The 25099-nt window shown below is 41.9% G+C and overlaps 1 protein-coding gene across 5 annotated transcripts; it reads right to left on the reverse strand.

Moving 5' to 3' along the window:
• Window positions 1-413: 413 nt before the first annotated feature.
• On the reverse strand, window positions 414-25032 carry CA5A (carbonic anhydrase 5A). 5 transcript variants are annotated; one of them, XM_073308152.2, is made up of 8 exons: window positions 24799-25032; window positions 21381-21578; window positions 12037-12155; window positions 9393-9488; window positions 9174-9236; window positions 7102-7257; window positions 4543-4763; window positions 414-2900 (listed from the first exon to the last, which is right to left on the reverse strand). In XM_073308152.2, exons 1-7 carry the CDS (start codon window positions 24935-24937, stop codon window positions 4584-4586), a joined length of 951 nt encoding a protein of 316 aa, XP_073164253.1. In that variant the 5' UTR covers window positions 24938-25032; the 3' UTR covers window positions 414-2900; window positions 4543-4583. The 5 variants fall into 5 exon arrangements, with proteins under 5 accessions (XP_073164253.1, XP_073164252.1, XP_073164256.1 ...); XM_073308151.2 differs by having other exon boundaries at window positions 414-3447; XM_073308155.2 differs by adding an exon at window positions 22779-22923 and having other exon boundaries at window positions 414-4763; window positions 24799-24869.
• Window positions 25033-25099: the final 67 nt, after the last annotated feature.

Raw genomic sequence — 25099 nt, forward strand, 5'->3', positions numbered from 1 at the left:
ATAGCAATAATACTTAAGTATGTTCAGTGTTAACAAATATGCAATATTAAAAAAGGAACTTAGCTGACAGTTTCTTTAGGTGATATCTAATAGTAACTGATGAATGAAATAGTAGAGTAAATGGATATTCAAAATGTACAGTCCTCCTTTCACACGGCTCAAGAGGACAATGAACCATCAAATATTCTTCAGTCAGTACTGCTTCTACACAGCCAAGTTCATTGTTTCAGAATTCCAATTCCAATACAGTTCAGTAGTGTCTTTCACAGCTTCACAGATCACAAAATGTTTGACATCTGCTTACACTCTACACATGATGAACCAGTTCATTGTTAGGGAGCAATTACATTATTTTATTGAAAGAAATTTTGCAGAACTGAAAAAAACCTTAGTTACACAAATACACACGCAGATTCTCTTGTACTATTTTATTGTGTATATATGCACGAGTTGAATATTTTCAAAAAATACAGCAGCTAAGAACTTCTTTATATCAGGTAACTAAGAATAAATGCATTTATCCCAGGAGAATAAAACAAGCCTAAAATATTCCATGTTACCAGATGATTCAATAAGTAAATAATAATTATGAGCATAGGATATACTCATACATATGTTAAAATACACAGTGCAATAACTGCCAAGAAAATAAGTACAGATAATGAGGAACATAAGGTTAAAAATGAAGGCTTTCAAACTTGACAGCAAATATGAATATTAAATAAGGAAAACCACTACAATGTTAGTTACATTATCAACACCTAGGATTACCAGGAAAAAAAAGGTCCCTTAACATGAATAATGAAATTCCAGTACTCTGGTAGCAAGCAGACTTTTGAGAGATCAATTTAATCTCCCATATAGGTATGCATTTCAAGGCAAGAAGAATTCTCTTCACCAAGACTTGAGGTCAAAAACAATGCAGCTCAAGTATAAGATAAGTTAATCACACACTGAATAGTGCTCTGAGAATTCTGGAATGTAGCAAATATTTTGTTGCAAATACAGTCATTCTAACATTATGAAGCCACCAAACAGCTAGGTTTTTATCAGAGTGATATTTAACTCACAATAATACTCCCTGTGCTGAGTTTGCCATGTTACTGCGCACAAGTTTGACAGTAAGACTGGACAGGTACTGCCCTGCAGTTACAATCCTCATTTCAGCCTTCCCTATCTTAATACCACTAACTCCAAGGTCATCTTTACCCTGCAGTAAATTAGTGCCACAGAAGTCCCCTCTTCCACCAGTTCCCAGGGGTATAAGCTGCACATTTCCAAAAAAATGCGGAAACTTTTAATTACAGCTGTATTAAGTAACTAAAATGGTCATCATACAAGTCAGAACAGAATTATATATTCACACCCCTTTACACTGTGCCATCTAAAGTAAGTTAAGCCTTAAGATAACTATGTGGACATCTGTCAGACTTAATGCAGCCTTGCAAAGTCATCATGAAATGTAATTACACACTATTAGCTAACACATCAAATCATTTGCTTTTTACCATGATGCTGGAGAAATGAGGGGAAAGGCTGATGTCCCTCTTGCTGCTCCTGAAAGAACAACTCTTCCTGGGTGAACACAATTTTGCAAGGCTGATATAATCACCATACATGTAAAAAATAAAAGTCAAGCTTCTACTAATTGTATGAACATGGGACAATTTACCCTGTAATTTAAATATATATTCTTTCTTTGCCACACAGACACACAAAACCATATGAACATGTAAACACAGATGCAGACACAAGTAGTTGTGAAACTGTAACAGAAAAATCCCTGTAAAAAACTTGTTTATTGTGCTAAGAAAATATAACAAGAGTCTTTAATATTGACATCTGCTTCCAGATATTTTACCCTCATCAGAGCATAGACTATCTAACTGAAATGTACCCCCTGACTGCAGCTTATCATCTGCATAGCTGGCATGTGTGCACGTTTACGATAGACCCCGAAGAACAAAATGTATTTTGCATCTATGTATATTATGAAAGCTGTATCAACTAGTGAAATAATCTTTGCAAATCAAAAGAGAACAAGAACTTGCTAATAACTCATCAAGAAAGCTAAAATGCTTAAATCCTGGGTATGAAATTATCTAAAACCTGCAAAATCCATTCCACTGCCAGTGACTTAAAAAAAAAAATTTAAACCAGTAACTAGTCAGAAAAGTAACTTAGAGAGGCGATTGTGGAGTTCTGACTTATTTCAAACTAATATTCACTCCGTTTTTCTACCATAAGTAACCATTTTACAATCACTTCTCTCCATTATACCCATGTGAATATTTTAGATTAATTTAAGATACATTCAAATAAGATAAATTCATGGAGGATAGGTCCATCAATGGCTGTTAGCCTGGATGGGCAGGGATGGTGTCCCCAGCCTCTGTTTGCCAGAAGCTGGGAATGGGAGACAGGGAATGGATCATTTGAGGTTATGTATTCTGTTCATTCCCTCTGGGGCACCTGGCATTGGCCACTGCCAGATGACAGGCTACTGGGCTAGATGGACCTTTAGTCTGACCCAGTATGGCCGATCTTATGTTCTTAAGATTTATTTACTTATAGAATCCTAGTCATCATTAGCCTTTAAATGTAAAGGCAGCAGCATTAAGATTACAGAATACCGTAGCTGGCAATTTTTAACAGTTTAAATATCACTCCCTTACTGGGAGAGTGGCCGTGATCAGGGAAGGCATAAAAGATACCTTTAAATGACTGATTCAAAGTTACTGTCATCTTCAATGTGGTTCCACTCGGAAAAGTAGTTGTAGGAATGGCATTGCTGAGCTTCATGATCACTTTCAATGAATCCAGGCCAAGCATGCTCAGTTTAAAGAGCAAAGTGATGCTTTTCCTAGCTTGTTTGCACTGTTGTTCTAGCAGTGTTGGTCCTAGGACGAGAGAGACAAGGTGGATGAGGGAATATCTTGTTATTGGACCAACTTCTGTTAGTCAAAGAGACACGCTTTCAAGCTACACTGTGAGTACCTTTCCCAGACCTGACGAGCAGTTCTCGTAGCTCGAAAGCGTGTTTCTCTCACCAACAGAAGCCGGTCCAATAAAAGATATTACCTCATCCACCTTGTCTCACTTTTCCTAGCTGTGAATGCAGCAAACTTCACCTCGTCTCCAAGAGTCACACTGGGATCTTTCATTCTCACGCATAATCATGCATATAAGTTGTTCTACAGACCAAATTATGGCATCAGTTACTCCTTTCAGCCCCATAATATTTAGATGATGCCCTCAGTGACATCTGTGCCAGCCACTGTTTTCAGTTACAGGTGACTGAAAGTTGTTAAACCATGCTGTTGATGATGCACAAGAAGGAATGGAATCCAGCTCAATCCCACCAAGCTGTGGGGGCTCTGAAGGGCTAACAGATGTGAAAACGCTTCAGTGCGCAGATCGGATCTGACTACACACAGGACAGCAGATCTAGGAAACGAGAAGAGCCATTTACACACTCTTGCATTTTAGAATAGACCCACACTTTAAGGCAGATGGGGAAATTTTATTCTCAAGACAAAAAGGCCATCAGCTAGAGGCAGGGTTAATGAAGGAAGCAAGGACAACACTAAGGCACTCAAATTAACTAGGCAAAAGCCCACACTCAAAATAAACAGAGCCTCCCACCCCTCCACCCCACACCAAAGTGTTTTCGAATCAAATATGCAAACCTGAAACTCTGTCATAAGGCTCAAAATTTAGCATTGAAGGGCTAATGTACTGATCTCACTCACACCGAGTGACCTCAGTTATTGGAGTCTTTGCCATTTACTAGCTAAGGTCAAGATTTCTCATTTGTTTTCCAAAATGACTTAAACAAATCTATTCCATATAACTTCTAAGGTCTAAAGACAGACTTAGTTTCCATCAGAAATAAAGTGTTATCCATTTGTACACAAATTTCACCCACATGATGGACATTAAACAAAGTAAAATATACAAAGTAAGTGAAACATGATGAATACAGAGAAAACTATGGCTAGCAGAGGTAGATAAAAAAAGGCCATCTGGACCATACTTTAGGATCAGCACCACATTACTCAAGAAACTGTTTTCAATCTTTACAAAGTGTATCCATTTTCTTTTTGCCTATAGAACGCGGTTTTCCCCTCCTCCCACAAAGTAATCCTACAATGGACATGATCTGTTATCTATGAGAGACTTCTTTTTGTGCCCCCAGTCTGCTAGTGTTGCTCTGTTGGGGTTATTAGTTTGAACAGAAGTCTTTAAGCAAAAGCATTTCATGAGATACAAACTAACCATGACATGGGATAGGGTGGTGAAACCCCACTCCCTTATTTTGCTTTAAATTCTGAAAATAACCCGATACATGCTATGAGTTATTGCTACTTGCTTTAGAAGTTTGGTAAAAAATAAGTATGTACTGCTACAGAAAAGCTGACCCACTGAAGGTGAAATGCCAACCAGTAAATCTCAAATCCCTTCAATGACTGACCATGAAATTCTATAGCATATACACACACTACATACAGAATTTTTAAAAATAAAGTGTCTGTTACTAACTTTTAGATAGTGTAACATGTACTGTCTCTTTTTAGGCTACCCTATGGGCTACGTTGGTGGGCATGTTCGCTGGGTCTTGTTTCAATGTTCAATAGGTGGTGGTTTCGGAAGGATGAACGGACAGTCCGATTCATCAGCGGCTGAAGCGGGCGGAAGTTGTCTACCATCCTCTTTTCTTCCTGCCCAGCTGAGGTAAAGAGCAGCATTCGAAACTCCTCAAGCTGGGAATGAAAAATGGTGAATGAGTGACTTAGCAGTCAGAAGAACAACCGGAGTAAAAGGAATACAGGATCACTCAGGTTTGGAAACTATCAGAGCTCGCACTAAACTCAGGTACGGAGAGGTCTGGGCATTAACTTGCAGCATATCTTCACCACCTGCTGGTAAAGAACATGTTCTCAACTATATCAGTACAAGATATGAACTGCCAATCATCTGTCATCTTCAGGTGAACTACATCTTTATTCACTTTTTATTTCTTGCCAATCACAAAACAGCGACGAGTCCTGTGTATTCCTGGGTTGGATATGCACCACCTTTATATAAATCTTTCTGTACTTCAGCCTTCTTAGATTACATCCTGCCTGCAACTTCTGTTCTCCTAATTCAGAAACACACATGTTGATGCATGGGAAACAGTAAGTCACATGTGTTGCTGCTAGCTCTCAAAACCCAGGCATCCAGCAGATGACGTTTTTAGTAGTTTCTTTAAGCCCATAAGGGAATTAGTGTCCTGTTCTCTGTCATAAAGGATGGGATTTTTAGGGAGCGAAAGGGAAGAGACAATACAGAAGAGTCTGAATTGAAAAAGGGAACACACTACACCTCAAATTAAAGTTTTCTTCTTTGCTCTGTTATACCTTTCTCTTCCTTTCAAGTCACTCTGTAACTCTTGCATTCCCCTTTGTGTAACATAGAGCCATATGCCCATGTATACTCCTATTCTTGACAATTTGGAATTTCTGAATTTATTGTTGGACATTAACTTCCCACGGAGTTTGTATTGGGAACTGACAGTCTTGCCATGTGTCATTGTAAAACCCTCAATAACTTGGTGAAAATGAATGAATTTGCCTTCAGTGCCTCCTAAACTAGGAGGAATTGTCAGGTCAGATCATGTGTCATTCAAATGGCACATTTTCCCATTTTTCCTAGATCTGAAACAAATCACTTTAATTCAGAGTGGTAGCCGTGTTAGTCTGTATCAGCAGAAAGAACGAGGAGTATTTGTGGCACCTTACAGACGAACAAACTGTTACTCACACCTTCTTGTCAACTGTTTGAAATGGGTCATCCTGATTATCACTACAAAAGTTTTTTTTCTCCTGCTGATAATAGCTCATCTTAATCGATTGGTCTTGTTAAGAGTTGGCATGGCAACCCCCATTTTTTCATGTTCTCTGTGTGTGTAAAAATACATCTTCCTACTGTATTTTCCACTGCATGCATCTATCTGATGAAGAGGGCTTTAGCCCACGAAAGCTTATGCTCAGATAAATTTGTTAGTCTCTAAGGTGCCACAAGTCCTCCTCGTTCTTTCTGCAAACACTTTAATGCCAAAATAATTTGGCCATTCTTGATGCATGTTTGTTTGGATGGGTGGAGAATACTGAAGAGTGCCAGCAAAAATTGTAATTTTAGCCTCTTGCTGCTCCTAATCTCTGTGCCTCTCCTGCCAGTTTGGAACTTCTCCACCTCTATTTCATGCCAAAGAGCAGTATTAAACTGGCAACTTGAGGCACTACAACTAACAGCAGCAGGTAATACACAGTGACAAGAACTGGATGAATGTTAGAGCACTCAAGTATAAATATCAACCTAAAACTGCCAAGTTCCTATTTGAAGTGGCTTGTAAATAGTCCACTTGCGGGCACCCCTTTTTTTTTTTTTTCCCCCCAAGACTGTCGCTCTAACCAACTATTAACAAAACAATCCCTCAAAGGGCATTAAAAAAAGCTGATAAGCTTTGAGCTCACTGCACCTTCAGCAGTCAGAAGAAACCAAAAAGCAATTAGGGACTCTCCCCTTTTTTTTTAAAATATATCCTTGGAACCTTGCACAAGGGGAAGGGAAGGAAGGGTGTGTATCCCCAGTGCTCTGTAGAGGATTCTGGAAGTTTATAATACAAGTGCCTGGATTCCATGAGCATGTATAAGCAACGCTCACTGCCACAGGAAGACACTGAGGGCAAGAACTTTGCAAGACTCGTAAAAGAATTAGACATTTCTCTGGATAGTTAACACTATCAAAAAATTTTGAAGAGCTATTAAACGTCATGCTTAAGCCAATTTCTTAGGTCAGGATGAGACCTCTTTATGGGGCAGATTATCCCACATCTGCTACTGTGAGGCTCTTATACCTTACTCTGAAGCATCTGATGCTGGTCCCTGTCAGACACAGGTTACTAGACTAGACAGACCTTGGGCCAGGTGGCAATCTCTATGTCCTCCGCCTTACTGGTAAGTAACTTCTCTTTCTGTGGAGTGTTTATTTCCCCCTCTATCCCAGCCGGCAATAAACCATCTTTATTAAAAAGCAAACTATTAGCATGATAAATACCTGATTTTGATCAACTTCTATTGGTGTCTTCTTAATAATCCAGGTGACAGATTCAGTAAGTGGTGGAGTGGTCAAAGATCCATCATAGGTCCAATAATCTGGGCATGATGGCACCAAACAGGAGGGGTCAAAGACATCAAACTCAACAATTGCATCCTAGAATCCAAGAAAATTCATGTATTAAATATTTTAACTTCTGAAAAAAAACCTAGAGGATATATTTGAAAAATCTAAACAGTGATAAGATTAGGAACAATACAATTTGTTATTATTGATTAAATGCTGTCAATATTATTATTGAGCAACCGTAAAAAAAAAGTTAAGCACTTAAGTCCGCTTTCAAAAGTCCTGAGTGTGCTTTGACTTCAATCACAGGAGCAGAATGCTCAGTCTTTTGGAAATCAGGCCACTTACTTGGGAACCTAAACATAAATACCTATTTTAAAAAATGTCGGCCCAAGATTATTTCAGTTGTATATGCTGAATGTGTATACACTCAGAGTTGAGCATTCTGTAGAATGTTCTTTTCAATGCACTGGAAGTTCTCTCTGAGCATGCTTGGTCAACATTTATTCAGAGGGGCTTTCATGGCATAAAATATATATATAAATATTTTTTTTCTCTGGAGAAAATTCTCTCTTAGAGGGTCTATTACAGGAAGAGATGAGGAGAGATTAATAAGACTGTGACTTTTCAGCTTGGAAAAGAGATGCCTCAGGGGGCATACGATAGAGGTCTATAAAATCAAGACTGGTGTGGAGGAAGTACATAAGGAAATGTTATTTACTCCTTCTCATAACACAAGAACTGGGGGTCACCAAATGAAATTAATAGACCGTAGGTTTAAAACAAACAAAAGGAAGTATTTCTTCCCACAATGCACAGTTAACCTGTGGAACTCCTTGCCGGAGGATGTTGTGAAAGCCAAGACTATAAGAGGGGTAAAAAAAGAACTAGCTAAATTCATGGAGGATAGGTCCATCGATGGCCGATGGCCATTAGCCAGGATGGGCAGGGATGGTGTCCCTAGCCTCTGTTTGCCAGAAGCTGGGAGTGGGCAACAGGGGATGGATCACTTGATGATTACCTGTTCTGTTCATTCCCTCTGGGGCACCTGGCATTCGCCACTGTCGGAAGACAGGATACTGGGCTAGATGGACCTTTGGTCTGACCCCGTATGGCCGTTCTTATGTTCTAAGAGTGATTGCAAGTCATTGGGTTGATATATTTTCAGTACTCTAGGCGGCAGGTCAGGCATGGGTCAACGTAGGCTCAGGTTCAATGACATTTGCAAGAGGGACTGGAAAACTTTCAGTGTTGACACTGCGAGCTCGAAAGGCACAGCTAGCAACATACTACACTGAATCACTGCACTATATCAGAGAATCAAAGAGGTCACTGATAAAACGCGTAAACAGCACAGAGCCAAGAACCAATCCTTGCAGGACCCCACTGGAAACACACCCGCTTAATAAAATCACCCTTAATATCAGCTTCCTGACTGCGAAAGTAGGGGCTGCAGAGACTTCAAAGTTATGTTCAGATAAGAAATCCTGACTGTAGGCTTTGATTAACAAATGTACACAGGAGAAAAATAATGGATACCAGAAAATCTAATATCACAGGCAGTAACCACTGACTGTCTCTCTTTACAGCACTGAGTGATTCTCTGAAAAAATTGGCTTTTAGTTACCATGTGAACATTTTTTAGTAGTTTGGCTTTGTATCAGAGGTCCTCAGCCTTCAGGTAAGGAAAATACTAAGCATGTGTCATGCCCCTCTGCAAAGATACAGTCTACATGCTTTTCTTGATTCAGGCAGATTAGAAAGCGATCACATAAAATCTGAAAGGTTAGTGATTTTCTCTACTTGAATCCAACAACTTTCCCTGTAGTTTCAAAATGCCCTAACCTCAGTCCAGTCCCCAACCCACACACATCAATGACAGTAATAAAGAGTTTATTAATGCCTTGATACTATCAAAATATTCTGTATGTTGATAAACTCACTAACAATAAGGATAGTGAGATGCAGTGGAATATTTAAACATTTAATTTAAAAATATGTATTACCTTGTGTTTAACTGCTGGTAACGCATCTACTAACTTCTGTAGTCCTGCATGATGAGCTCCCAGCTGCATTACACAGATATAAATGTGCAAGTCATCAAGAACACATTACAGAAATACCAACCACAAGAAGTTTAATAAAAAAAAGTATATATATTTATCTGTTTTAATTTTTTAAAATTATATATAAAATGCATCACTACAGATGCAGTAACAGTTTACCTTCAAAAATACTCCTATGACAACCAAACCATTATTCTCCATGATAGCTTCTTCAAAGCTTGTGGACTTGACAGGATTCCAGTGTACTAAATGTAGCTGAAATACAAGTGAATGACAATTTCACACACATACACCAGACAGACAAACAGAATCAAAACAAATGCAGTTTGTCCTGGTCTTTGTCCTACATTTGACCCTTGACAATTTGAGATGTATAGCAGCTACCTTAAAAATCAAAAGCCACACAATGGGAAACAAAAAATATACTTGAAACTAGTATTTGTTTCTTTAGCTGCTTTTTTTTAAAAAAAGAACTAACCTCAGCCCCATACTTTGCATTTCACAGAAGACTGATTTGGTTTGTGGGTGACAGATTACAAGACTGTTATTCAAAGGTGCAGAAGGAAGTTAGCTGCATTAGGCACCTAGCTCCCCTTTGTGCCTTTAAAAATCAAATGGAAAATTTCTCTCATTATAAGAAAGAGATGAGAGATATAGAACAGACAGCTCTCCTAAGGTTAAATCCACCCCAGCCGAAGAGCTAGCCCAGCACAAGACCTATCTGCACAACTTTAAAGTGCCACGTAAGCCTTCTCAATAAGGAACTTAAGTCTTGTGCTAACTCTCTACATGGAGGTTAATTTGACATCTTATTCATAGTCTAGTTTTTAATAAATCTCAAATTACCAAACAAATAAGCAGACCCCACTATGGCATCATCAACTGGGGGGGAAGAAAGAGGAGGAAAGAACCATTTTCAAGTCCATCTCCATTTTCGTTGAATAAAAAGAAAATTATTTTCACATAAGTCACACTTTCCTCTCTGAGCCCAATGGGTATTTTCTCCCCTAGTCCCACCTCCTTTATTCACTGCTCTCTAATCTTAAATTTCAGAGTAGCAGCCGTGTTAGCCTGTATTCGCAAAAAGAAAAGGAGAACTTGTGGCATCTTAGAGACTAACCAATTTATTTGAGCATAAGCTTTCGTGAGCTACAGCTCACTTCATCGGATTGTAGCTCACGAAAGCTCATGCTCAAATAAATTGGTTAGTCTCTAAGGTGCCACAAGTCCTCCTGTTCTAATCTTAAGGCTTGTCTAGACTAGAAAGTAGTACTGCTTGAACTACGCTGATATAGTTAAAACATCTCCCCTCCCACATGGTGGATCCAGTTATACTAGTATAAGAATGGCGTTTACACCAGTTTGTAGGCTGCTGGCCTGTTCACTCAGCCCAGGAACGACTGAAACCATGCCCAGAGGCTGGTTCAGGCCCTTCCGAACAAGAACATTCAATACAATTATCCCTTCCCCACTAACCCATGATCTCCTGAAGGATCCTTACTACTCTCTGTGACGCTCTGTACCTCTGGGGAACACCCTACACCCCCATGTTCATCTTTATAAAATGATTGTGTGGTATCCAATGGAAAGTTTGTCATGTTGGGTGTCTTCGGAAGGCTCATAATGCACTGAGCATGGTTGTTAAATTATTGTTACAGTTATGTTATAATTTAATGTATTTAGTTATGAGGCTGAAAATGTATCCTCAAGGCTTAAAGCGACTGAACCACTGATCAAAGGGGAGAACCTGGCTGAAGAGCAGCTAGCCAGCCTGTGGTGAGAAGCATCTAAGTTTGTAAGGACATTGAAAGTGTTAAGATCAGCTTAGAATGCTTTTATTTCATTTGACCAAATCTGACTTGTTATGCTTTGACCTATAATCACTTAAATCTACCTTTATAGTTAATAAATTGGTTTGTTTATTCTACCTGAAGCAGTGCGTTTGGTTTGCAGTGTGTCAGAGACTCCTCCTACATATCAATTTCTTTGTTAAATTGATGAACTTATATAAGCTTGCAGTGCCCAGTGGGCATAATTGGACACTGCAGGATGGAGGTTCCTAGGGTTGTTTCTGGGACTGGAGATATTGGCTAGTGTCATTCGCTTGCAAGTAGCTGGGAGCAGCTTACATGCCAGATGAATCCGTGACTTCCGTGACCTCCATGACAAATTTGCAGCCTTAGTTATAGTTTATTCCAGTCTGAGAAGCAAAATAAGCTCTACCAGTGTAAAGCACCCTTACACAAGTATAAGTTCATAACAGTATAACCGTCGGTTCAAAAATATCATTCTCAACCATCATAGTTAAATCGGTATAGCTTTTCTAGTGTAGACCAGGTCTTCGTCTCATCCCCTCTATTTTCTCTTCTACCCTTTCCCCTAAATGAGAGTAACACAATTTGGGCAGAGACACAGTCCTGCCATCCAAAGCAGCATGGACAGTAACAGCAGTGACATTTTGTTGCATGCCAAGCGCTCATTCTGTGGCTTTCATTGTCTGCATTCAAAGAGTGCCATGTACCAGAAAAAAAGTGTTACTGGAATTTTCATTCAAGTAGCCAACAACCAATTTTAGGACCATGTGCTTTTCTGGAATGTATGGCAGCTCTCAGCTTATTAATGGGACAATGGCTGAACTTTGCTGCTAACTAGGACGGACAGTTACTGGTAAGCAGCAGTTCTGTACATTGACCACAGCTCAGTACTAGCTTTCTAGGCAGGATTAGGGCTGGAATCACTGAGTTCCAGCCTCCTCCTTGTGCAAATATCAGATAGGAGTACTGTTCAGCATTCCTCCCCGTACCTCGGCTGGGAAGACTTTGCTGTCAACCATGTGCTCTGAGCCCCATTCATTTATGGCTCCCCAGTGAAAGTGGAACTGCTTTAGCCTGTAATGATTTTCCAAGGGTCCTCCCATAATTACTAAAAAAGAAAAAGAAAAAACAGAAAAACAGTTACATTTAGCTGATAACTGATTTAGAACTGCCTCTGTGACATGTGAAAATAATACAGCTTTCTTCTCTCCTTGCATTGTATTTACCCAGGAAAGCTCAGATGCAGCAACTGCTTTACAGTGATGTTTTCCCCTTGGTTAATTTTACAGCTCAGTTCGCTAAAGCATCTAAACAAAATTGCTTGGGGCAAGTGTGAGACTTTAATTAGCCCACAGATGAACTCAAGCTAAAGTTAATTTATGACCTCCCATTTTATACAGTAAACAAAGCTTCTTCACCCAACTCCCTGCAAGGGAAAGAATCTTTACAAGTTCAACCAGGATTTGTCTGGCAGAGTCATGGTGGCTATACAGAACACCTTCTCTGAGCAGGTGCATCAGAAGTGGTTCACTGGGTTTTCACTGAATATTTACAACATCAGGATTGAAAGACAAAAATAGTCTCTCCATCTATGACATGATCAGTGAAACCTGGAATTGTAGGAGATACTGGAATTTCTCAGGTGACAATACAAACCATGAATATCCTCCAAATTCTTATTCTTGTACTAATACAATTAGTACATTTTGACAAACATACAATTTTAAATCTTTTTTAAATGTTACAGAAATTTAGAAAACGTGACTCTGCAAGAACTGTGATAGACACACAATTTTAGCATATCAGTCCAATATTAAACTATTTCCAAAATGCCTGTAAATATGCTGATATTTTGTATGTTGAAAACAATTTGGGTGATGATCAGGAAGAATCGAAACACTGTCTGCATATGTGCAAAAATCCAAAGCTTGTTGAAGTTAGACTGTATTATTTACAAGTGATATTTTGTGACCTTTGGTCACAATTGAATGTAATTCTTCTTAGCCTCATATTTATTAAATTATTAAAATAGCAACTCAGAATTTAGTTTAAGTAGGCGATAGACTTTTTGTAATTGGTATACTCACCAAAACTCAAATTATGTATCTGGTTTTGAATTAACTCCTGATGTTTACCTTTTTTCCTGGTGGGAATGATTCACTGGGTCACTCCAGATTAAAACACAGGATCCTCCTGATTCTAAATCCCTTTTTGCTAGTCACTAGATCATAGCACCTTCTAAATTACTGGTACCAATTACATCTAAAGGACTATTAACTAACATTATTATGTGCTTTACAAACTGATTTACTGATGTTAAATACATAGTACATAATTACTATTTTATATCAAACCACTATATGGATTAATTAATCCTAACCTCACTCTTGGAAGGAGGGGAATTAATTCTTTCCAGAGGAGGAGAAAACTAAGGTAGAGGGATTAAAGCCCAAATTTTCAGAAGTGACCAATGACTTTGGCTGCCCAATTTGTAAAACCCTGGGCCTGCTTTAAGCGAGCACCACAATGCCATATCATCCACTGACCTCAGTTGGAGTCATGAAAGTTCAGCATTTTTGAGAACTTTAGGCAAGTCACTAAAGACAGAGCAGCTGAGCGTCAGAACTTTGATTAGAACTCAGCCATTCTTGGATTTTAGTTCCATGTCCAGTCCACTAGACAATGTTGCTTTTCCAGCCATAGTTAAACCAGCCCAACATCTTGGCCTTGGCCTTCCAGAGTAGGTGTACTCATTTTTCAGAGCAAAATGCAAGACTCCCCCAGCAACCTTTCTATACGCAGGGGGAAGCAACTCTAGAGGTCAGAGTACAGACCAAGAGTCACATGACTCATTTGTGCCAAAGACTGACTATATGACCACTGGCAAGTCACTTGTCCTCTCTGCTGCTCAGTTTCTTCATGTGCATGCTAACACTTGCTCACCTTTATACACCACTAGGATCGGGGGGAATAAAAGGACTATGGTCTTGATCCTTCAGCATGGAAGCCAATGGGAATTTTGTCACTGACTTCAATGGTAGCAGGATCAGACCCTATATAATACAAGGGTGTCATTACTAACAGAGATAGTGATTTGTTCGCCTCCTGGCTAAAGGAAAGACACTTGAAAACAGCTGATGGAGCCATGTCTTTTTAAGAAGAATTTCATGCATTTACCTCAAACTTCCACTCACACTGTAAAATCCTAATTATTTGTTAAAGGAGCAGTATACCACCAAGATGTACAACTTGACATTTAACTCATCCAACACCCCAAGGCTAGTTATCTCAGCTATTTCTTGGCATCAGTGAAAAACTGAACATTAGTTTTAAAATACATTAAAGCTTTCTCTCTTCATTTTTTAAAGAGGTTCAGAGGAGACAGTAAAGCACAGTAAGTATAATGAGAGAAAAAAGAAAAGGAGTACTTGTGGCACCTTAGAGACTAACCAATTTATTTGAGCATGAGCTTTCGTGAGCTACAGCTCACTTCATCAGATGCATATCGTAGAACCTGCAGCAGACTTTATATATACACAGAGAATATGAAACAATACCTCCTCCCACCCCACTGTCCTGCTGGTAATAGCTTATCTAAAGTGATCATCAGGTGGGTCATTTCCAGCACAAATCCAGGTTTTCTCACCCTCCACCCCCCCACACAAATTCACTCTCCTGCTGGTGATAGCCCATCCAAAGTGACAACTCTTTACACAATGTGCATGACAATCAAGTTGGGCTATTTCCTGCACAAATCCAGGTTTTCTCACATCCCCCCCACCCCCATACACACACAAACTCACTCTCCTGCTGGTAATAGCTCATCCAAACTGACCACTCTTCAAGTTTAAATCCAAGTTAAACCAGAACATCTGGGGGGGGGGGGGTAGGAAAAAACAAGAGGAAACAGGCTACCTTGCATAATGACTTAGCCACTCTAAGTCTCTATTTAAGCCTAAATTAATAGTATCCAATTTGCAAATGAATTCCAATTCAGCAGTTTCTCGCTGGAGTCTGGATTTGAAGTTTTTTTGTTTTAAGATAGCGACCTTCATGTCTGTGATTGCGTGACCAGAGAGATTGAAGTGCTCTCCGACTGGTTTATGAATGTTATAATTCTTGACATCTGATTTGTGTCCATTTATTCTTTTACGTAGAGACTGTCCAGTTTGACCAATGTACATGGCAGAGGGGCATTGCTGGCACATGATGGCATATATCACATTGGTGGATGTGCAGGTGAACGAGCCTCTGATAGTGTGGCTGATGTTATTAGGCTCTGTGATGGTGTCCCCTGAATAGATATGTGGGCACAATTGGCAACGGGCTTTGTTGCAAGGATAAGTTCCTGGGTTAGTGGTTCTGTTGTGTGGTATGTGGTTGTTGGTGAGTATTTGCTTCAGGTTGCGGGGCTGTCTGTAGGCAAGGACTGGCCTGTCTCCCAAGATTTGTGAGAGTGTTGGGTCATCCTTTAGGATAGGTTGTAGATCCTTAATAATGCGTTGGAGGGGTTTTAGTTGGGGGCTGAAGGTGACGGCTAGTGGCGTTCTGTTATTTTCTTTGTTAGGCCTGTCCTGTAGTAGGTAACTTCTGGGAACTCTTCTGGCTCTATCAATCTGTTTCTTTACTTCTGCAGGTGGGTATTGTAGTTGTAAGAAAGCTTGACAGAGATCTTGTAGGTGTTTGTCTCTGTCTGAGGGGTTGGAGCAAATGCGGTTGTATCGCAGAGCTTGGCTGTAGACGATGGATCGTGTGGTGTGGTCAGGGTGAAAGCTGGAGGCATGCAGGTAGGAATAGCGGTCAGTAGGTTTCCGGTATAAGGTGGTGTTTATGTGACCATTGTTTATTAGCACTGTAGTGTCCAGGAAGTGGATCTCTTGTGTGGACTGGACCAGGCTGAGGTTGGTGGTGGGATGGAAATTGTTGAAATCATGGTGGAATTCCTCAAGGGCTTCTTTTCCATGGGTCAAGATGAAGATGTCATCAATATAGCGCAAGTAGAGTAGGGGCTTTAGGGGACGAGAGCTGAGGAAGCGTTGTTCTAAATCAGCCATAAAAATGTTGGCATACTGTGGGGCCATGCGGGTACCCATAGCAGTGCCGCTGATCTGAAGGTATACATTGTCCCCAAATGTGAAGTAGTTATGGGTAAGGACAAAGTCACAAAGTTCAGCCACCAGGTTAGCCGTGACATTATCGGGGATAGTGTTCTTGACGGCTTGTAGTCCATCTTTGTGTGGAATGTTGGTGTAGAGGGCTTCTACATCCATAGTGGCCAGGATGGTGTTATTACCAGCTATTGTCCAGCTATTACCAGCAGGACAGTGGGGTGGGAGGAGGTATTGGTTCATATTCTCTGTGTATATATAAAGTCTGCTGCAGGTTCCACGATATGCATCTGATGAAGTGAGCTGTAGCTCACGAAAGCTTATGCTCAAATAAATTGGTTAGTCTCTAAGGTGCCACAAGTACTCCTTTTCTTTTTGCGAATACAGACTAACACGGCTGTTACTCTGAAACCTATAATGAGAGAGCACTGGGGGGGAGGGAATTAAGACCCCACTCCTATAATGACCTCCACACCTGATCCTATTTGTTCATGTGCATCCGTGAGTACTTAGACTCATGCGAATAGCCCCATTCACCTACACAGGTTTACCCACGTGAATGAAGTTACTCACAAGCATGTCTATTTGCAAAATCAGACCCTTATGATGGACATGATAGATAAAGATAATAAACAGGGTTTACAATCCCTTTCCAGTCACTGACACTTTTTGGTTTTTCATGGCCTACAACAATGCTGATTGGTTTCACAACACCACACTTTAAAGGGACTCCCTCTTTTTTTCTAAAGCAGCAGCAGCTTGTCTGAAACTTTTTTTTTTAAACCTAGAAAGACAAGGTGGATGAGATAATATCTTTTACTAGACCAACTTCTGTTGGTGAGAGAGACAAACTTTCAAGCTCAGACAGAGCTGTTCTTTAAACTGACAGGTTTCAGAGTAGCAGCCGTGTTAGTCTGTATCTGCAAAAAGAAAAGGAGTACTTGTGGCACCTTAGAGACTCACAAATTTATTTGAGCATAAGCTTTCGTGAGCTACAGCTCACTTCATCGGATGCATTCAGTGGAAAATACAGTGGAGAGATGTATATACATAGAGAACATGAAACAATGGGTGTTACCATACACACTGTAACGAGAGTGATCACTTAAGGTGAGCTATTACCAGCAGGAGAGCAAATACTCACCAGCAGCCACACACCACACAACAGAACCATTAACCCAGGAACCCATCCTTGCAACAAAGCCCATTGCCAACCGTGTCCACATATCTATTCAGGGGACACCATCATAGAGCCTAATCACATCAGTCACACTATCAGAGGCTCGTTCACCTGCACATCTACCAATGTGATATATGCCTCATGTGCCAGCAATGTCCCTCTGCCATGTACATTGGCCAAACTGGACAGTCTCTACGTAAAAGAATAAATGGACACAAATCAGACGTCAAGAATTAGAACATTCAAAAACCAGTCGGAGAAACGTCAATCTCTTTGGTCACTCAATTACAGACCTAAAAGTTGCAATTCTTCAACAAAAAAACTTCAAAAACAGACTCCAAGGAGAGACTGCTGAATTGGAATTAATTTGCAAACTGGATACAATTAACTTAGGCTGGAATAGAGACTGGGAGTGGGTGGGTGATTACACAAAGTAAAATATTTCCCCTTGTTTATTCCCCTCCCACCCCCCACTGTTCCTCAGATGTTCTTGTCAACTGCTGGAAATGGCCCACCTTGATTATCACTACAAAAGCCCCCCCACCTCGATGGTAATAGCTCACCTTAAGTGATCACTCTCGTTACAGTGTGTACGGTAACACCCATTGTTTCATCTTCTCTGTGTATATAAATCTCCCCACTGTATTTTCCACTGAATGCATCCGATGAAGTGAGCTGTAGCTCACGAAAGCTTATGCTCAAATAACTTTGCTAGTCTCTAAGGTGCCACAAGTACTCCTTTTCTTTCTTTAAACTGAGTAATGTTACAAGTCCATTTCCATCCAATAGATGGCAGTGGTGCATATAAATAACCAGTACATTACATACCTTTCCCACACTCTCCTCCCCCCCCCCCCCCGACTTCTCTTCATTCTCCTGTTCTGCTTGTCTATAGCACCCAATGGCAGAGCTAGTCTCCTCTTTTGCAAGAGGCATGTTTTTGTCTAAGGTCAGGAATTCAGCATTTCTGTTTACCTTGGATATGCCCTTCTGTTTTCATCATTTTTTACTTTTCTTCAACATTTTCAATCTTATTTTTCAACTCCATTGCATTTGTATCCATGTTGCTTTCACCTCTCTCTCTCTATTGCAGCTGAATGATAGAAGCTGGGAGGAAGACTAAGCAGAAAGAGAAACCAAAGATAGAGGAAGAATAAGAGAGTGAAAAGCAGACTGTGGGGGAAAGAGGGAGAGAAGTTTAGAAAGTTGAAAGGTATATAAAAGAAAATCTGCCCAACTAAAAGCAGAACAGGTTAGAGTTTTCGTGCACTAAGTACAATACAATAGGATGGATAATGAACTTGTGCTGCATCTAAATAGTGCAATTATCCTAGACTGCTCCACTGTAACTAGAACACTAATAGAATTACACACTACACTGTAAAAACATGAACGTGCTACAGTGTGATTTCCTTGTTTAATGTAGACCTGGATGATGGATTAATATACAACAATATTACATTTGTGAAATAGTGACATGGGTTGTTATAACTTCAAAGAGGAACCTGGAAAGACACAGGGGTTTCAGAAATGGTGTACAGAAGTTGTAGCAAATGAGGTCTACACACGAAGTAGTTACATGACAGGCATTGCAATTTGGCCTGTAGGAGATGTTTTAGTATGCATAATCAGTTTGGGAGCGACTTTAGGATCTTCTGTTCCCAAAGACAGAAAAAAGGGAGTGATCGTCATCAAATGACATGAGGTGTTAACACTTGCAAATCTCTGCTAATAGCAACAGAAGTGCAATGCACAAATGTTTATGACAATAAGGAGGGGCAGCCAGGTGCTTGACACTCAATTTTGAGGGGAAATGATGGCTCAGAATGACTGGATAAATAGAATTCCCACACTTCCCACCATCAGGAGATCTGTTTCTGTGCTTGTAATAAGTGAGAACAGGGACAGTCTCCACTTCAACATCTGAATCCCAACACTGCAAAAAAGCTTTCTGTAATGCTATTAATTGGGCAAATGTTGAACTTGTAAATCTTCCTTTTCTTGTTAACCTGGGGAATCCAGCATTCAAAGAACCCACAATAACGAATCTTTTTTATAACATTGTTTTCTCAATCCCTCTCCAAACATCAGCCAAAAAAAGTGTTGGTATCATAGAAATAAGATATTTATGAATATAGCATTGGGACACCTTCCCCAGAGTTTTTCTGACAGAAGTATTAAAAGTGTGAACCTCCTAAGCTAGAGATGTTCACAAGCATTTTCTGCCTGCCCCACAAAAGAGTCAAGCCTTTCCTGCACTGGAGAAATACTCATCCCAGACCACCTGTCACTCTAATTGGGAAGGTCTGAACTCATCCAGCTCTAAATATTATCTTTCCACACTGACAATTTGGATAACTACAGTGAATCAAATGCTATCCAATATCTGTGACCAACTGCTACTACTTAACAGAAGTTATTAAATATTCTATTCATACCTAATTGTAATAGAAAACTGCACTAATATGCTTTTGTCAAGTAGATTTTAAGAGGATCAACGATCAAAAACCTTCAGTTTAGCAGTAATATCTTGAATTTAAACTCACTTGAATTTTCAGTCCAAATTTTAAAATGTATCTTGCAGAGATAAAGACAAATTGGAGGAGTGGGCCAAAAGAAATCTGATGAGGTTCAATAAGGATAAGTGCAGGATCCTGCACTTAGGACGGAAGAACCCAATGCACAGCTACAGACTAGGGACCGAATGGCTAGGCAGAAGTTCTGCGGAAAAGGACCTAGGGGTGACAGTGGACGAGAAGCTGGATATGAATCAGCAGTGTGCCCTTGTTGCCAAGAAGGCCAATGGCATTTTGGGATGTATAAGTAGGGGCATACCGAGCAGATCGAGGGATGTGATCGCTCCCCTCTATTCGACATTGGTGAGGCCTCATCTGGAGTACTGTGTCCAGTTTTGGGCCCCACACTACAAGAAGGATGTGGATAAATTGGAGAGAGTCCAGCAAAGGGCAACAAAAATGATTAGGGGACTGGAACACTTGACTTATGAGGAGAGGCTGAGGGAACTGGGATTGTTTAGTCTGCAGAAGAGAAGAATGAGGGGGGATTTGATAGCTGCTTTCAACTACTTGAGAGGTGGTTCCAGAGAGGATGGTTCTAGACTATTCTCAGTGGTAGAAGAGGACAGGACAAGGAGTAATGGTCTCAAGTTGCAGTGGGGGAGGTTTAGGTTGGATATTAGGAAAAACTTTTTCACTAGGAGGGTGGTGAAACACTGGAATGCGTTACCTAGGGAGGTGGTAGAATCTCCTTCCTTAGAAGTTTTTAAGGTCAGGCTTGACAAAGCCCTGGCTGGGATGATTTAATTGGGGATTGGTCCTGCTTTGAGCAGGGGGTTGGACTAGATGACCTCCTGAGGTCCCTTCCAACCCTGATATTCTATGATTCTATGATTTAGCTACTATCTATTGGTAGAGCTTGGAGATTTTTTTTAAAGCAACTTGATCACATGTATTTGCTTACCACATTATCAAATCAGCATTATTTATTTTCCTCAAGAGTTTACTCAGATTAAATAGTTCTAACAGAACAATGTTCTCTTCAAAAAGGAACATGAACCTTGCTGGCTAATTATCTCAAATGCATTACTTTTATGTTAACACAAAGAGATAAACAGCCGAATTATTTCATTAATGTTTAATTCCAGAATTACAATTTTAAAATCAAGTACATTCATGCAAGCACTAGCTAAAAAAGACAATAAGATAAAATCAAAAGGAAGGACATACAGGCTTGTGCAATAAGTGTAGAAGGTTTGCACAAGGCACAGCTGAAGCCCTTAATACAGGGCAGAACCAATGCATTGTGATACTGATTACAATGAATCCTTGCTTAGAGAGAAGCTATTCCGTAAAAAGGGGAGAAAAGGCACCTTCTTTAGAAGAGGGTTATACTCTAACTTGGTTTTCAGCCTTTGTTTTCTGATTCTTACTAAGAGAGAGAGACAGATCTTACAGTATGGCATGGACAGGATTTTTCAGCAGCAGACAGAAATAACACATTAACCTGATCTTGTTGCACTCCTTACCTGATTTGTCTGTGGAATCGTCAAATTCAACCTGGAATGAGTACCCATTATTCCAGATATAGAGACATGTGTCTGGGTCATAGTGGATTTTCAGGGGCTTCAGTTGAGGGTCGTAAACACTGTCTCTCCACTGGATGTTGATTGGAGACTGCCGAGTGCCCCCAGAAACTGAAAACTCGCTCTGCCAAAGCGGATGCACTAAAAGCAGAACCCAGAATCAGTCTCTAATGTGTTGTACAGAATTTATGACAGAATGTTAGATCTTTTTGGCAACAGAAAGTGCCTCAGAATAGCATTTTCAAAGGCTAGATTCACATCAGCTGGTCTATAAGAAAATAAAGAAAACAGTACATTCCCACTTGTATGACTCAGATTTACCCAGAGAAGTGTAGTAACTTGCTTCATAGCTGTATCTGTCACAATAATAAAGCTATTCAAAGCAATTTTGTTTTCTCTCATTTGTCAGGGATAAATTTTTCCTCAATTGTCAATAAATTTACATAGGTCTTCTGTTTCGCTACTTAACCTATATAGAGCTGTGTCATGCCACTTTATTTTTGCTGATGTGTAGGCGTGGCAGGATTCAATTTTAATTTGGAACTATCAATAAAATGTGGATTTCAGGGGACACACTGAAATCAACAACAACAACAACAAAAGTCAGTCAGTAACAATCAGCATACCTGCAGGGATCAGGTATCACCCCTATGCAGGGAGCCCTCTCTAGCCCTGCTGATACAGGAGTAAGTGAGCAGGTCCATGAAAGCAGAACTACAGAGCTATGTTGCCTCAGGGCTGGTAACACCCATTCCTTGCAGGAACAAGGTGTGGGGGAGGCTGTGTTTGGCCTGGCCCAGTGGAGCAGAGACCCCTGGTCAGGACTGCATGGAGGATGAGCCCCCAGTTGTGGGAGAGGCCATCCTGCTGCTGAACAGTTCCTGCCAGGGTGTGGCTCCCACACTCCCAGCTGGTGGGTTAGCGAGTGAGCAGGGGCGGTGACACCCTATCCCTACAGGCACAAGGTGAGGGGAAGGCTGTGATCCTGGCCTGGTGAAGCATTGACTCCCCAGTCCAGAACTGCAAGGAGTAATCAGCGTCGTCATTGTCCCTGGGAGTGGGGAAGGCCACCTTGCTGCTGAATGCCTCAGTCCCCAGGCAGGAACCATTGAACAAAGGGGTGGCCCCATGGCCAGCGAATCCTCCTCCTTGCGGTCTTGGCCAGAGGTTTCTGCTGTCCCCCGCACCTTGTGCCTGTATGGATCTTGTGTCACCAGGCCCAGGCAGAGAGCCCTCAGCAGGTCTGCAATCACCATCCACAAGTGTGGAGCCGACTCTAGGCAGGAACTCTTCAGCAGCAGGTTGACCTCCCCTGTAGCCACGACTTGTCATCCTCCTTACCGTCCTGCCCAGGGTCATTGCTCTGCCAGGCCAGGACTTCTGCAGCCTCCCCCATACTTCGTGTCTCAGTGTTTTGGGCCTCTCCGCTGCACAGGGAGTCCCCTGCAGTCCCATGGTCAGCAATGCACTACCCCATCCCCCACAACTGTAAAAACAAAGTTAAAAATAGAAAAAAAAATTGAAAATTGAAAAAAATCATCACAATTAGAAAAAAAATTGAATTCTGCCAAGCCTCCTTACATACCAGTATGACCAACTGATATCAGCTCAGCTCCAGAGGCAGCAGGTAAACAAGAATATTCTTTGGAGGGCTCCATAAAAACTGGGTCTTTTCTCATCACCCTCCTCTGTTTATGTGGCACATGGCTGGAAATGGATCCCTATTAAGCGCTTTTAAAGCACTTATTACAGCATCATCACTGATCTCACAAGGTGGAATAAAAAGGCAGATCTTTGTGCCTGCAAGGAGCCCCACTAACTGCCTAGGCAGATCAACTCGCAGGATAGGGACCTACGCATGTACTCAATTTCCAGAGAATCAGATTCAACTCATGTAAGGAAATGAGAATCAGGAGCCTGACAAAACCTGCCTGGATCTGGGAAGTTGCACGTGCTAAATGACTGAAGGACAGTGGTTCTCATAGTCGGTGGATCCCTGGAGGTCCACCAACAAATTTCTGGTCATTTACCAATTGGTCTGAAAATGAACCATAAAAATCTTGGAGGTGAGATGGGCTCAGATACTTTATTTAAAAAAATTGTACAAATTTACCTGCCTTATTTTCTTTTCTGTGAAAGGAAAGCTTAAATATTGTAACAGACCATTCATGTGACAGGTGACTACACTGTTTTCCCTCTAGCCTCTCAACAAGAACCTGAGCTCACTGAAGGTCACTGCTGCTGAGGAAGCTTGCAGCGCTGCAGCTCACTTATAGATCAGCCAGTCCCCAATCAGAACCTCACCTCTACAGCAGGGTGGGTTGGGACCCCTCAGAGGGTTGCGAGGTTATTACATGGGGGGGTCGTGAGCTGTCACCCTCCACCCCAAACCCTGCTTTGCCTCCAGCATTTATAATGGTGTTAAATATATTAAAAATATATGTTTTTAACTTATAACTCAGAGACTTGCTGTGTGAAAGGGGTCACCAGTACAAAAGTCTGAGAACCCCAGCTCTAGAGGAAATGCACACATTTTTCTCCTATTATTGTTAACACTGTTTCTGGACACTGTAATCAGGAAAAAGAAAAAGGAGGACCTGTGGCACCTTAGAGACTAACCAATTTATTTGAGCATAAGCTTTCCTGAGCTACACAGCTCACTTCATCGGATGCTCAAATAAATTGGTTAGTCTCTAAGGTGCCACAGGTCCTCCTTTTCTTTTTGGGGATACAGACTAACAGGGCTGCTACTCTGAAACCTGTAATCGGGAAAGTGTAATTAACAAGCTGCTGTAAATCTCAGCCCCTTCTATGTAACTTTTGAAGAACAGTCAGTCTATCAAAAAACGTGGAACTTCAAACGTGAGTTTAAAATTAAACAGAGACAGAAAAAGTGGTGATGTTAAACCAGCCCAATTCTGCAGGAGGAGAAGAATGTTGCTGACAAGGGGGCTGAGCCTGCGGCTGCATCAGCCCAGGATGTGATGGGGGAGCGAGAGACCTGCAGGAGGGAGGCTGACTGCTTCCACCCTGGGTGTCGGGCCGTGCCGAGTGCCCTGGAGACCGCCAGAGAGGGTGCAGGGTGCCCAGGGGAGAGGCCGGGGTGCAGGGGCTGCCCTGGGGCAGAGCGGTTCAGGGGGCCTGGAGGTTTCCAGGGGACAACAAGTGCTGGGTGCCCCCGCAGGCAGAGGCTGCGGCAGGATGCCGGGGGGTTACCGGGCAGCGGGTGCAGGGTGTCTCGGGGGGACGCCCCGCGCACCATCCCGGGGAACGGGGGCCCCCGAGGAGGGACTATCCCGGGCCGAGGGGGGCCGGAGGGCTCTGGGGCGCACGGCCCGGGGGACCCGCGGGTCGGACTCACGGGCGTCGCGGAGGCGGTAGGAGGAGCAGGCGGCCAGGCTGCAGGGCCTCGCCCCGCGCGGCTCGGCGCAGGGGGCGGCGGGCGGGCGGAGGCGCTGGGCCGAGGCCGCCAGGGCCCTTCGCAGCAGCTGCAGCGGCATCTCGGCGGGGCCGACAGGGCCGCGTCCGCCCTGCGCCAATCCCGGCCCCGCCGCCGGCTCCCCGGGGCCTGGCCCTGCCTCCGCCGGGCCCGCCCTCCCCGGGCCTACGCGGCCGCCGGGCCCGCCCGCTCGGCGGGCGGCCAGAGCCGAGGGCGGGGGGCG

Source organism: Lepidochelys kempii, chromosome 12 (assembly GCF_965140285.1).
Source record: "Lepidochelys kempii isolate rLepKem1 chromosome 12, rLepKem1.hap1, whole genome shotgun sequence".
In the NCBI taxonomy this organism is placed as follows: domain Eukaryota; kingdom Metazoa; phylum Chordata; order Testudines; family Cheloniidae; genus Lepidochelys; species Lepidochelys kempii.